Source organism: Tasmannia lanceolata, unplaced genomic scaffold (genome assembly GCF_043159265.1).
Source record: "Tasmannia lanceolata isolate RefF3 unplaced genomic scaffold, GAP_Taslan_0.1 ptg000023l, whole genome shotgun sequence".
Taxonomy (NCBI): Eukaryota; Viridiplantae; Streptophyta; class Magnoliopsida; order Canellales; family Winteraceae; genus Tasmannia; species Tasmannia lanceolata.
In genome coordinates, this window is record NW_027518700.1 from 17,039,282 (window position 1) to 17,052,348 (window position 13,067).

The window sequence follows — 13,067 nt, forward strand, 5'->3', positions numbered from 1 at the left end:
AAAAATTACGATAGGACGAATGGAACTCGTCTACATGGGCTATATATTCAACAAGCAATTTCTAAAGATATAATGCAATAAAAGAAAGGATTAGCATCAGCCTCATGACCTGGATGTAAAATTGGAGATTTCTAATTAAAAACGCCATATGCTCTCGAACGCGCCACATTGGTCTAGAACGTTGACGGCGTTGCTGAGATATGGAGCAATTCATGCGATCATTGCGATGTTTAGCAAAATCTGTGTGATCTTGATGCATCACCGAAGCCCATGATTTCTCCAACTCCATTTGTGTCCGTTTCAGCCTGAGCAAATACTTGAAGACCAAGTTGTACCTGAACCAGATTCCTTGTTCTCAGACATGGTATATCAACAGAATAGGTAAGTGGTTGTGATTGAAAAAATGAAATATTTTCAAATGACCTTCAGTATGAAAACTTTGTTAAGTGAATCCTAACTTTTAGAAATTACAATAGGACAGATTAGCAACGGCACTTAGGGGCCGTTTGGATACACGGATTTTAGAATCTTGGATTTCCTCAAAATCGTAGATGGGAGACGAGAAAAGAAGGAGACCAGTCGTCATTTTCTGATTTCTCGCCCTTCTTTCCGTCAACGAGAGTAGGTGATCATCCCATGTTTCCAGGTCTTAGAAATCTCAGGATGGGGGAGAGATTTCCAAAACCTGGATTTCTTACTTAAAATCCAAGATTGTATAGAAAAGCGAAACGGACGGTCTCCTTCTTCTCTTGTCTCCCATCCAGGATTTTGAGGAAATCCAAGATTCTAAAATCCGTATATCCAAACGGCCCCTTAAAGATAGTTATAAAGCCTTACATTAAAAGCACATCTCGGGTAAAGAACAACTGCAGGGGCCAATCAACAGAATATTCAAGTATGATATCATTCCAACCATCAAGGGACCGATCTGAATCAACATTTCCTTTTGAAACAGCAGCCAACTTTCCATCAGCATTAATTTTCACCTTAGATAAATCAACTTGAGAGGATGTGACAGTAACCCCAGAGGAAGGCATCCTGGTAGTGGCAGGGAGACAGAATTTATGAACCCCATCTTGTTCTTATAACAACTACGTCGCACCAAAAATATCTCAAGGGATAATTTGAAGACTTATGCTACTTATAGTATTAGAAAACAAGACTACTCAGTACAAAAGCACCAACCCCAGTGATACTCTTGAAAAGTATTTGTCTTCATCACCTATGGTCTTTATTGCGGCCTGCATTTCAAACAATTAAATGACTTTATGTTGTACAGTGCCTTTAACAGCTAGGCAAGAGACGGTGGTTATGTAAATTAAATGCAAGTAGATGAAAATAAAGAACAAACTCTGATACACATTTTTTCTTTAAATGATACACATTTATCACATAAATGATTTAGCATATAGCTACAATGAAACTGTTGTAACAAATAAGTACTACAGAAAGATGAACAGCTGGAGAAGAAACATGTGCAGTCACTGCTGCAATGGCAATGTTAAAGTAAAAAAGGGAATGGATAAAAGATGTTTGGAGAAAGAACTCAAGGAGAAGAAAGAAGAGAAGAAGAATAGAAAGAGGAGAAAATCCATAGGGTTTTGTAGGGCTTACCTAAGAATGCTATCAGCATTATCGATACTAGTGAATAAAAATAATACAAGTTTGACTCTATCTATGATGGGGTCCATCATAAAAACACATATAACAGAAATAAGCTTATCCTTTAACAATCCTCAAGCTGAAACATAGACATCATCCATGCCCAGTTTGGAATAAATAGTATGAAACGTATCACGACCAAGTGCTTTGGTGAAGATGCCTGTTAACAGATCTTTGTAGTTTGTACTGCTAAGGAGTGGAAATTTTTTTTACTCGAGATCTGTTTTCGAATAAAGTTGTGGCCACGGGTTCGAGTCACGAAAACAGCCTCTCTGCAAAGCAAGGGTAAGGCTGCGTACATCTAGCCCTCCCAGACCCCGCAATGGCAGGAGCCTCGTGCATTGGGCCGCCCTTTTTTTTATCTGTTTTCGAATAAAGTGGCAATCAACCTATGTTTGGTCCTCTCTAGATAAACTGAATATAGCTTATTATATGAATTGATGCCATGTTGTAGCAAAATATCTTCATAGGTTCATCAACCTTAGAACACATCCCAGATAAAAGTCTTTTCATCCACACTAACTCAATTAGCATCACCCATCTCCCCGTAATCACCTCAACTTGATCTGCCAACCAAAGTATTTCTTATTTCATAGTAAACACGTTTCCCCCCACAACTGCAATTATCCAGTAGCAGACCTTCTATCAAAGGGAGACATTGTGCAGTCAGTGTCTGAGTTAACACTCAAAATTTAAGTGACACCTGGGCTTCAAAATAATCATTTTACTTGGAACAACTTAGTTATTGTAAGATGTGCCTAAGTGCTTGCCAATGGAGATATATGTGAATGCATGAACTGAATTACCACACAGACTGAAAAAGCAATATCATGACAAATAACAGTAAAAAAGATAAGCTTCACAACAAATCGCATGTAGCTGATTGAATCATCAGAGAACTCCCCATGATCCTATAATAAGTGTACTAGGATCCACAGCAGTATCCATTGGTTGAGTGCCAAACAATCTTGTATCTTGTAACATGATATCAGTATTGAATCGACCTATTCAAATGTATTGGGCAACAAAATTGCACCAATATCGATTGGGTATCTACTGATATGAGGACTATATCGTCATATTGGTTCCCATATGGTGACGTAACACATCTTCTTTCTAGTGATTTGATTTCTGCATGTTTTTGTAGAGGAATATCGATCCTTTTTCAAAGACGAAGAGCCTTTGTTTCCCATCAGAAAACACAAAATAAAATCACTGAAATCAAGCAATCATATCAGTGAAATAGCATACCCCTTGGTTTTTTTTTCGAATCTTTTGATGGCTACAAAGCTCCACAATCTGGAGTTCCCCATCTTCATCTTCTTCGGCTCTTCTTTATCTTCTTTCCTCTTTCAACCCGGAAATCCCAGCTTCTTGGATATCTTCTTCCTCCATTCAATTAAACTCATCAGAGATTGCCCCTCTTTCCATCATTTATCATTCATGGTTCCTCACATTACTCTGGGCCACTTCTTTTTTTCAGTCGCAGCAAGAGCATCCTTAATGTTTCACACATGTGTTGTAATCTCCGACAGGTAAGCCTTTCTAGCTCTCCGCCTCTTCATTCTTCACTTAGTTCTGTTAAAGGATGAAAAACCTAAAATACTCTTATGAAATTTTAAGGGAGTAAACTGAGTAATGTAAATAACAAAAGCCACACAATCTTGTATTTGTGACTCAAATGCAATGTTTAATTATTCAGAGCTATTATTCAATGTAGATGATTTTCATGATATTTTTTATTTAAGGTCGCAGTGCCTGCTTAGGACTTGTTAGCAATGACTGACTCAAACCTGCTAAAGTTAATTATAGCAGTGAAGAAAAGAGGAGAGGAGTGTTAAATGCTGAGGTTTAGAGGTCTAGGAAATTAGGAGTGTTAAACGCTGTGGAGTTAATAGAAAGGGTGCCTGGGACTTGAGCTCGTGGACTACTGGGACTGGGTTTGGATGGACTGTTGCACACGTCTCTGTCAAACTGGGCTTGGTTGAACTGGGATGACCGTGAGATGGAGAGCTACGGAGATGTCAAGAGAACTGGATATAATGGACGATGGGATGGGGAACAGATTGGATAGATCTGGTTGAGGATTAAAGAGTGAAGGTCTAATGTAGAACTGTTCTGGATTTCTAAGCAGACCAAGAAAAGGGACTGATGTGTGGGTTTTCCTGTCTGTTGCAGGACTGTGGTTAGTCATTGTAATAGTGATTATGGTGTGGTTTGGGGAAGGGAATGCATGGACTGGCATAGGTATTTTGGACTGATAAGAGAATTCAGGACTGTTTTTTTATCTGAATTCAGCTCAGGAACAGTTTCAAGGAAGTGGTTTGGGCAAGCTGTCAGTTGGGAAAACGAAGAGAAATAGGTTGGGGAAAGGAGGGTGAAAGTTTTTCAGGGGTAGTGTATTTTTTTTTCCTGACGTAGAAGCTATAGGATTTAAGAACTGAAAACAGCAGCGATTAAGGCAGAAAGAGGGGGAAAGAGCAAACATAGAATCACTCTAGGGTTTCTTAGCAGTCCACCTAGGGTAGAATATCCCACTCCAAAGCTCGAGATTGTAACAGCGGAAAAGATCTTCAAATTTCAAATCTCAAAGGGTCATAGGCCTTACATATTGATAAGCAAGGTAAAATTCACAAAATTCTGTTGTGGGATCATAGAACTCAAATCCTACTCTACTTCAAAACATAAACAACCAATCTTTTTTTTATTGAGAGGTCCATAAACAACCAATAGTTGCAACATCGGCAAGGCTAAACATGCACTTTTTCAAACATAAACTCCCCTAGGACTTGGACTCTTATTTACCTCAAACATTGACTCCTTTGTTGATCAAACCTGAAAGAATAAAACTCCTAATTTCAATAGGAGTCTAACCCATGAAAATTGGACCCTCGCCTTTACGTTGTAAGTATATTGTGCCTCTCTCTCTCTCTCTCTCTCTCTCTCTCTCTCTCTCTCTCTCTGGGTTCACTTAAATAAAATTAGTGAATTAAATTCATGTGGGCCCTCTCGGATCACTTAAATGACTCAAGTGACTTGATAAAATGACCAAACTGCCCTGACAACTAAAAGGAAAGACAAATGTCATCATTAACTAGTGAATTTCCCACGTGGGCCTCCTCCATCATTACATGCCAAACTAGACGTGTGTAATGAGTCTAATGACAACATTTAAAAAAAACAAAGAAAATAATTTATTCTTTTAAAACTTTTATTCTATTCTAGTGATCTAATTGATAAAGGCACCCTAATTAACATACTTTAATAATATTAGTATACACACCCTATTTAGTTAGTAGGCCCCAGTAATTAACAACTTAAAGATCAAAAGGGATATGGGCATATTAGTAAATATGTAAAAAGAGAGACAAAATCTAAACTAAATAACGAAATTGGGGAAAGATCCCAATCTCCAAAATATTAGCCGCACACCAACTCCCAAAGTTGGAAGTTGCGCACGGATTGGGAAGGAGCACACCAAATTCCACAAATCCAAATTTTGGGAAAAATCCCATGAAATCTTGAATAAATGCTAAGGTTAAGATGCGATACTAAAAATAAGGAGTTGAAGAATATCTTTTGGAGGGAAAGAGTTCCCATTATTGGGAAACTTTCTCCCCTTAAAATAATATATATATATATATATATATGAGTGTGTATTCTCCTCTCTCCCCCTTGCGCACGCAAGTTGAGAGAGAGAGAGATAAAAGGAAGAGGGAGAGAGATAGTGGGAACCGACGGAGAGAGAGAAAGAAAGGAAGAGAAAGAGAAGAAGAAGAAGAAAATTTCGGGTTTCCTCCGATCGGATTTATTTTTGCAATTTGAGTAAGGGCCCGAAAACCCGGTTTCTTGTATTTCCTGCGCAAATTCAGTGTGTTTGGTTTTTATTGTTTCGATTTGTTCAAAATAGGGTTTCTAGTTATATTTTCTTCGATTTGGCTTTCTTTTCGAACCAAGAATCAAGCTTTTAATTTTCCTTTTAGGATTATATGATCTAAATACATGTAAATTCGATATTTTTCTTGTGCAAAACATCTTGCGTGTAATCTAAAGTCCTTAGGGGATTGTTTTTGTATGACTGAGGCCATGAATGTGATTTTAAAATGGTTTTACGACTGTTTTTCATTGAAATCAGCACACAAAATTGAGCTTGATGGACTGTTTTGAAATGATTTCATCAAATACATGTTATTCAAATAGTATGTGGTTGTTTCCCTCGACGTATATGATATGTAAACATGTATATGAGCCTCAACAGGCTGACTTTCACCAAAATCAGCACCTAAATATGTTAGAAATTATTTATAAAATACGTTTTCAAAAATCATATATATATATATATATATATATATATATATATATATATATATATATGTTAAATACAACTCATATAGCAACTGTTTTGCGAAAAATCAACACTCTGCGTATATTTTTGATGTACTAACCCAATTGTTTTCGGTAGAAACAGCCCTTTACATATGTATTTTAAAGATAGGGCAATGATTTATTGAAAAATCCGTACTTGTGGGTGTTTCACATGCTATATCAAATAATTTTGTAAAAACAGTCCTTTCAACTCAACTCAACTCAACAAAGCCTTTGTCCAAAACTAGTTGGGGTCGGCTAAATGAATCCTTTAGAAAAAAATCATAAATAATGTAAAAGGAATCTACCCAGCTCTAATCCTGGTTCTAGTTGGTTTCTTCTACGTGGATCATTTTCTTCCATTCCATCCTATCCAAGGTCATGTTCTCTGTTATGTTCCTAGCTATCAAGTCTTTCCTCACTATTTCTACCCAAGTTGTTTTCGATCTGCCCCTACCTCTTTTTACTCCATCAATTTGGCACGAGTCGCCTCTTCTCACCGGAGCATCCAAAGGCCTATGTTGGATATGTCCAAACCATCTTAAAAACAGTCCTTTCAAGTGATATTTAATTCATAAACCGGAATCTCCTTTGAAATTATCTCATTATATGTATTATATATGATGTATAATACCGTCTCAAAAAAAATATATATGATGTATAATTTATATAAGATGTGGAAACAGCAAATATATGTCGTAGATTAGTCATCTGATGACTTTTTGTGAGAAACATTCCATGTGTGTAACATGGATGGTTTCTAGTGTGTTGACTTTGAAAAATCAGCACTTTGCAATATAGTTACGCAAAGCATATTTTTGAAAAAAAAAATAGATTATTTATGTATTTATGTATTAGCCTGGAGGGGAGTCTTACGAGTAAAGACAAATAGGTTTGAGGGAAGTCGTGTAATCTAGAAAAGAATCTTTGCCCTTAGATGATCGACATAATACCGTTGATATGTAATCCTTTCAGCTTCACTTCCGTGACCGATTCACTCAGAGACTTTCATTCCATTCGCAACTCGAAATCCAAGTCAAGTAATGGTAGACTTGTATGATAATAGTAACATCAATAGCTTGATTATTATGACTCTGTCTGTTACAATAATGTGTTTTACTCATTGATTGTTTATATTATTAAATGAGAAATGAATTATGTTGTCTTCCTTTCATAAAATAATTAAATGAGAAAGATTGAGAATGAATTATAGAATTTAATGAGGAAGTATGAATGATAAAGTTTGCAAGGAGAAGAGAAATTTCATCTCGTGACTAATAGAGAAGAGGTACGTGTAAGCATGCATGTGTGTGCCATAATCTAGGATTTTAAAAAGAGGGAGGGAGGACTAAGGAGACCCCGTAGATTCAACACCTTGGGCAAACAAGCCAAAAGCCACCTAGACCGAGAGCGTATGACATATAGCTGGCGATGCATGTATAGGTGGAATCTATAAGGTGACCAAAGGGGAATCCTAGAGAGGATCACATTCCAATAGGGAATGGAGGGATGGTCAGTGATTGCCGGCTAAGCTATAAAGCCACCATAGCAAAAATGAGAAAACAAACATATGAGAATAGGCCGTTAGATCACTAGGGATACAGAGTTGCATATTGTGGTTGTTCATTTATGTATCCATGCATTGCATCTTTAAATTATTGTGCTTCATATATTGAATCCTTTTTTAAGGAAATTTGCAATTGTTCATTATTATGTTACTTCATTGTTGTAAAGAATGGTGTTATAATACCATGTTATTCTTGTTGGCTCATATTGTGCAAGACTTTTTCCAATACTTTGCTCTAACCCACCTTCTCTACAGGAAATGTAGGTGACAAGAAAGGAGCATTCGCTAGCGAGAATATATAAAGATCTAAACGGGAATGGGGAACGCTAGCATCGAGAGTTGTGGAATGACACAATATTCGAACCAAAAGTCATTTAGTTTTATTCGGAATTGGATTTTTAATTGGTTTTAGTTTTCAGACTTTAAGTTAGTTTGGTTTAAGTTTAAAGGTAGAGATGATGGCTTTTATGAACATTATGAGAATGGATGTTTTAATATTTATGAATGGTATATTCATTAAATAGTATTCTTATCGCTTCCACTATTACTGCGATTGGATTTAGAAAAAAAACATTTACCGATTTTCACTTGTCATTTTTCCCATAATGACCTTGATGCAGATATTAGGATTTATTTCCTCATTATTTAGTTTCTAGTATTTTTATTTCCATGTTATTAGTTTTTCTAGGATTTTATTTTCCATGTTATTTTTAGGAATTCTTATTTTAGTAGGTTTCTATCTTTTAAGTTGTTTATTTGCCTATATATAGGCCTCTTTACAGCTTATTTTGTAACTTTGATGATTATTGAATGAATTGAGATTCTCCCTTCTAATTTCCTCTCTTCTTCTCCCCCAAGTCTTCTTCTCCTCTTTCTCTTCTATTCGTCTTTTCTTCTTCCCTAAATTCGTCTCTTCTTCAAGTTATTTTCGCCTCTTCTTCCCCTATTCTTCTAATTCTATCCCCTTTCGTCTATTTCTCTCCCCTTTCCTAAATTTTTCTTCACGGTGCTACATCAATTTGGTATAAGAGCTAAAGAACCAAGAGTTTATGGCGGCGGAAATTTGTATTTTCACCGAGAAGATCGAAGTTTAAACTTCACCAATCAGCCGTTCAATGTCCCAAGAGATTAGTATTTTCTCCATCCAATCATCTCAGCCCACCATCCTTCTCTTTTGTTACAACAGATCCTACAACCCAAAATCACCAAATTTCAGCCCCTTCTTGATTCCATTAAACCCAGCCCCAACTTCTCTACAAACGACAAACAAGTCCACCATCTACCATTGTCCAACCCCTTGCAACCCCAACCAAAATTCAAGAACCCTAACCATTACGCTAACCCTTTGAGGCTTTTCATCAAACACCTTAAGCACATAAATTCGTAACCATAGTCACCCTATTCTTTCATCCCAAACAACCCTCAACTTTCAGCCAATCAATACCTATCCTTGTCCATTCGAACCAGCCCAAGACCCTCTTTACTATCACCCATCTCTGTGTTGAACAAACTCCTTTCTTGATTCCTTAGTAAGCCAAAGATCCAAATCCCTGATTTCTACTGCAGATTCAATACCCCAACTGAGACCCTGATTTCCTTGAATCCAAGGAACAACCAGCCATCCAACTTGGTACCTTCAACCATTTTTTCCGGCACTTTCCACTCTGTTCCGTAACATAGGAAGAAACTCTCGGATTTCTGTGACCATCGAGGGCATATTTCCTTTTCTGTTTGCTTGTTCCGTACGGGAAGAGGAAACCCACGTTTCCTTATTCCAGAAGTTAATAAGGTAACTTCTCAGTGAAGTTATCTTATAGGATATTAAAAGAAGGTAAAGGGGCAGGCAGTCACGTGCTTACTTTATTAAAAGAAGGAAGGATCCTTCTCATACAAGTAACAGGAAAGCAAGTGGGCCCCGTATATTAACAGCTGTTAGAATTGGTGGTAAGTAACTTGCACCACAAGTTTCATGAAGGGCCAAAAGACGAAAGCAAGCTGCCCAAATAAGTCTCGTTACTTGTATCCCAAAGTTGCACTTGTCTTATTCTACACCCCCACTTCTTCCCTTGGACAACCCTTTCTCATTTAGGAATACCAAATTAACATCCTTCTTTTTCCCACTAGGCACCCCCTCTCCATTTGGAAAAGACCAATTAACACCCCCCCCCCCCCTCTGCTTTTACAGTAGGCACCCAAAAAAAAATCAGGAAAAAAAAAGAAGAGAATAGACTTCTGTTTTTCTCTAATCTCTCTCTTTCTAGCCTCTCTCTCATCTCTCTCTCTAGCTTTCCCCTTTGTTTCGGGCTATTTCCACTCGAATTGGGCCCGCGCCTTCAACACGAAAGTTGAAGTACTTGGTTAGTAGAACACACCCATATCAGTTTCAGCTACAAACAGTGATTTTCAGCATAGTTTCAGGAGCCATCTCAACCGTTGATTGCGGCCCTCTTCCGATCATCAACTTTCACTCATCCGATTTCAGATCCGCAACAGATGTTGTGCTTCTTTCGACATGCCAGACAGATCAAACAATTGAATTCAGTTTTCATCACAGATCCCTATGGCTCCGCCAGCAGCTCCATATTGTGCTAGATATGATCCTTGATATTCTTATGCATCACAGGTTCCATATTTCTATGGTTATGATGACTGCACCTATGCCTATGGAGATGTTGAGAATGCATGTCTAGATTGGATCCAGGCACTTAATGCATACCATAGGTACTGTGGTTATGATCATCAAATAACAATTCGCAAAGTCACGGATACAGTGTGCCGCGAAGCCAAGTTGAGATGGAATTTCTTCGTTAACGAGCGTCGTGAGTTTTGTAAGCCTCCATTTTGTCGATGGGAGGATGTTCGTTATGAGTTTACATACCACTATCAAAATCAACAGAGATTGAAACGTGAGCGAACAGCGTATGACCAAAGATTGATGCATGAAGAAGCCGCTCGACGAGAAGAAGCAGCTCGCCGTGAACGACAAGCCGCAGCACGTCGTGCACGAGATGCTGAAATTGCTGCCGAAAACCGATATTTCGAGCGTCGCATGCGCGAGTCATATTTGCAGAGCCACTTCACTACTTCAACCGTCCCACCTAACGTTGTTGTTATTCTTACGGAGCCCGAAGCTGGTATTGATGAGATCATCGATGTTGAGCCTTTGATTCCATCAAATTCAGATTTAGAATCTGAGATGGACGATCCAGAGCCTGAGACTCCCTTGATTCCTAAGGTCGACATCATTGAGCATGACGATTACGGGATTTCTGCCGCACCGATTGCCGAGCATCGAGCGAGCCAATTTCATTCTTCTGAGGCAGATATTGTGGCATATCCACGTGAGGCTGATCCATTGCCTGAGTCCGAGCCGAGTGACCTGACTTTTGATGCATTACTTGAGATGGATGTTCGAGAGCATATTGTTGAGGATTGCACTATTTTTTAGCCGGTTGAGCAGATTGTCGAGATTTGTGCTGACAGAGAGGAGCTTGCTATGCAGATTGATCACGAGGATTGCCCGCCTGATATCACTATGCCATATACGATTTTAGCTGATATTTTATTGTTGATTCCGTTGAGCCGGATTTGATACCAGCAGGTGATATCTTTATTGAGGCTAGTCATGAATTGGTACTGTCCCTAGCTATTATGCCGATCCCACCGATCCCACCGATCCAAGAAGAGTACGTTGCCATCTTCCCAGCTTATTTGATTGTCAAGCGAGGTTCGCGTCTTTATGATTCAGCATAGATAATTTCTTCTATATTACTACGCTCACGTTCCATACAACTTTCATCACGAGCGTTGTACAATATTCCAGAGTTTGGAGGATTGCGACTCATGCTACTTGAGTGGGTCGTCTAGGTATTTGATCTAGGCGGATTAGAACTCGAGGGCGAGTTCCTTTCAAGCGGGGGAGAATGATGCATATATTAGGATTTATTTCCGTATTATTTAGTTTCTAGTATTTTTATTTCCATGTTATTAGTTTCTAGGATTTTATTTTCCATATTATTTTTATGAATTCTTCTTTTAGTAGGTTTCTATCTTTTAAGTTGTTTATTTGGCTATATATAGGCCTCTCTTTACAGCTTATTTTGTAATTTTGATGATTATTGAATGAATTGAGATTCTCCCTTCTAATCTCCTCTCTCCTTCTCCCCCCAAGTCTTCTTCTCCTCTTTCTCTTCTATTCGTCTTTTCTTCTTCCCTAAATTCGTCTCTTCTTCAGGTTATTTTCGTCTCTTCTTCCCCTATTCTTCTAATTCTATCCACTTTCGTCTATTTCTCTCCCCCTTCCTCAATTTTTCTTCACGGTGCTACATCAGGACCTGATATAGGAATTGGGTTGTTTCAGTTGTGGTATCAGAGCGAGGCCAAGTTAAACCAGTGAGGAACCTGGTAAATGAGTCTAGGGTATGTCTTAGAATGGGCTAGGCAAAACTGAGCTTAATTAAAAGACATCCATTCCCTTAGTTTATTCAAAGACACTTACAGGAAAACACACACCAACATAGATTATTAGGATAAATATGAATAAAATGCACCAGCACACCCATAATATGTTGTTTGTTTGAATTAAGAAGAAGGTTTCTCATAATAACTCATGTTAAATTTTATCCATCAGCTGAATACTTATCATAGAAGAGGAGGTGCAAACCAGGCTGATGGTCATGAAGGGGAAGGCCAGGACCCTCTGCGTGTGCTTCCCGGCATATTAAGAGGTCAAGCGCAATCTCGGGCGGCGAATCAAGTAGCAAATCAGACAACTCTGCAGAATATCACAGCAAGTCTTGCTATTCGTCGACACCGGAATGATTCGTCCCAGCGGAAGTTCGTTGATGGTCTTCGCCCTACCCTAATGGCGAACATCATCAATTTCAGGTCTCGAACCTTAGCTGAGGCTTGCGAAAAGGAGAAGGTAGCCGAGAGGAGCGAGAAGATAGTTCAGGCGGCTAGGGCATCTGTGTCTGGGAGTCAAGTCAGGCACCATCTCAGAAGAAGCAAAGGACAGAAGGTGGCCCCCAATCGTTACCCCAATGCCAAACATGTGGAAAGTGTCATGAGGGGCAATGTTGGAAGACGATGGATGTATGTTATGCTTGTGGAGATCTTAACCATAAACAGATTAATTGCCCCAAGTAGGGTAGGCAGACAAGTGGTAAACCAGCTCATCAGCCTCAGCAACCTCAACCCTCGAGACAGCCTAAACCAGCCAATCCACCCGTCCAAGTGCAAAACCAGTGGAGGGGAAATTTGAACCGACCTCAGAATCATTCAGTCGGCCACAAATCGGTTCTTCACAATTCCTTCACAAGAAACCAAGTTGGTTGATGTCATCGAAGGAGGTCAGTGTCTATTATTGCAATTTCATTTACCTTTGCTTAAATTTCATGGTGTTGCTGCTCATCCCCGACTATTTTAGTTGAATTCAACTCCTATAATGACATTAGTAATATTGGTGAAACCT

At 38.7% G+C, this 13,067-nt stretch overlaps 1 protein-coding gene across 2 annotated transcripts in view; it reads right to left on the bottom strand.

Moving 5' to 3' along the window:
* The window catches only part of GCP4 (GAMMA-TUBULIN COMPLEX PROTEIN 4), a 67,702-nt gene that overhangs the window by 19,267 nt on the left and 35,368 nt on the right, over positions 1-13,067 (bottom strand). For both annotated transcript variants that reach the window (XR_013238291.1, XM_077366894.1), the window contains exons 10-12: positions 1,186-1,241; positions 838-1,038; positions 110-335 (exon numbers count right to left, since the gene is read on the bottom strand). Coding sequence is in view for 1 of the 2 variants with exons in the window: in XM_077366894.1 (XP_077223009.1) it covers positions 110-335; positions 838-1,038; positions 1,186-1,241 (483 nt within the window). In the remaining variant the exon portion in view is untranslated. The remainder of the gene's footprint in view (positions 1-109; positions 336-837; positions 1,039-1,185; positions 1,242-13,067) is intronic.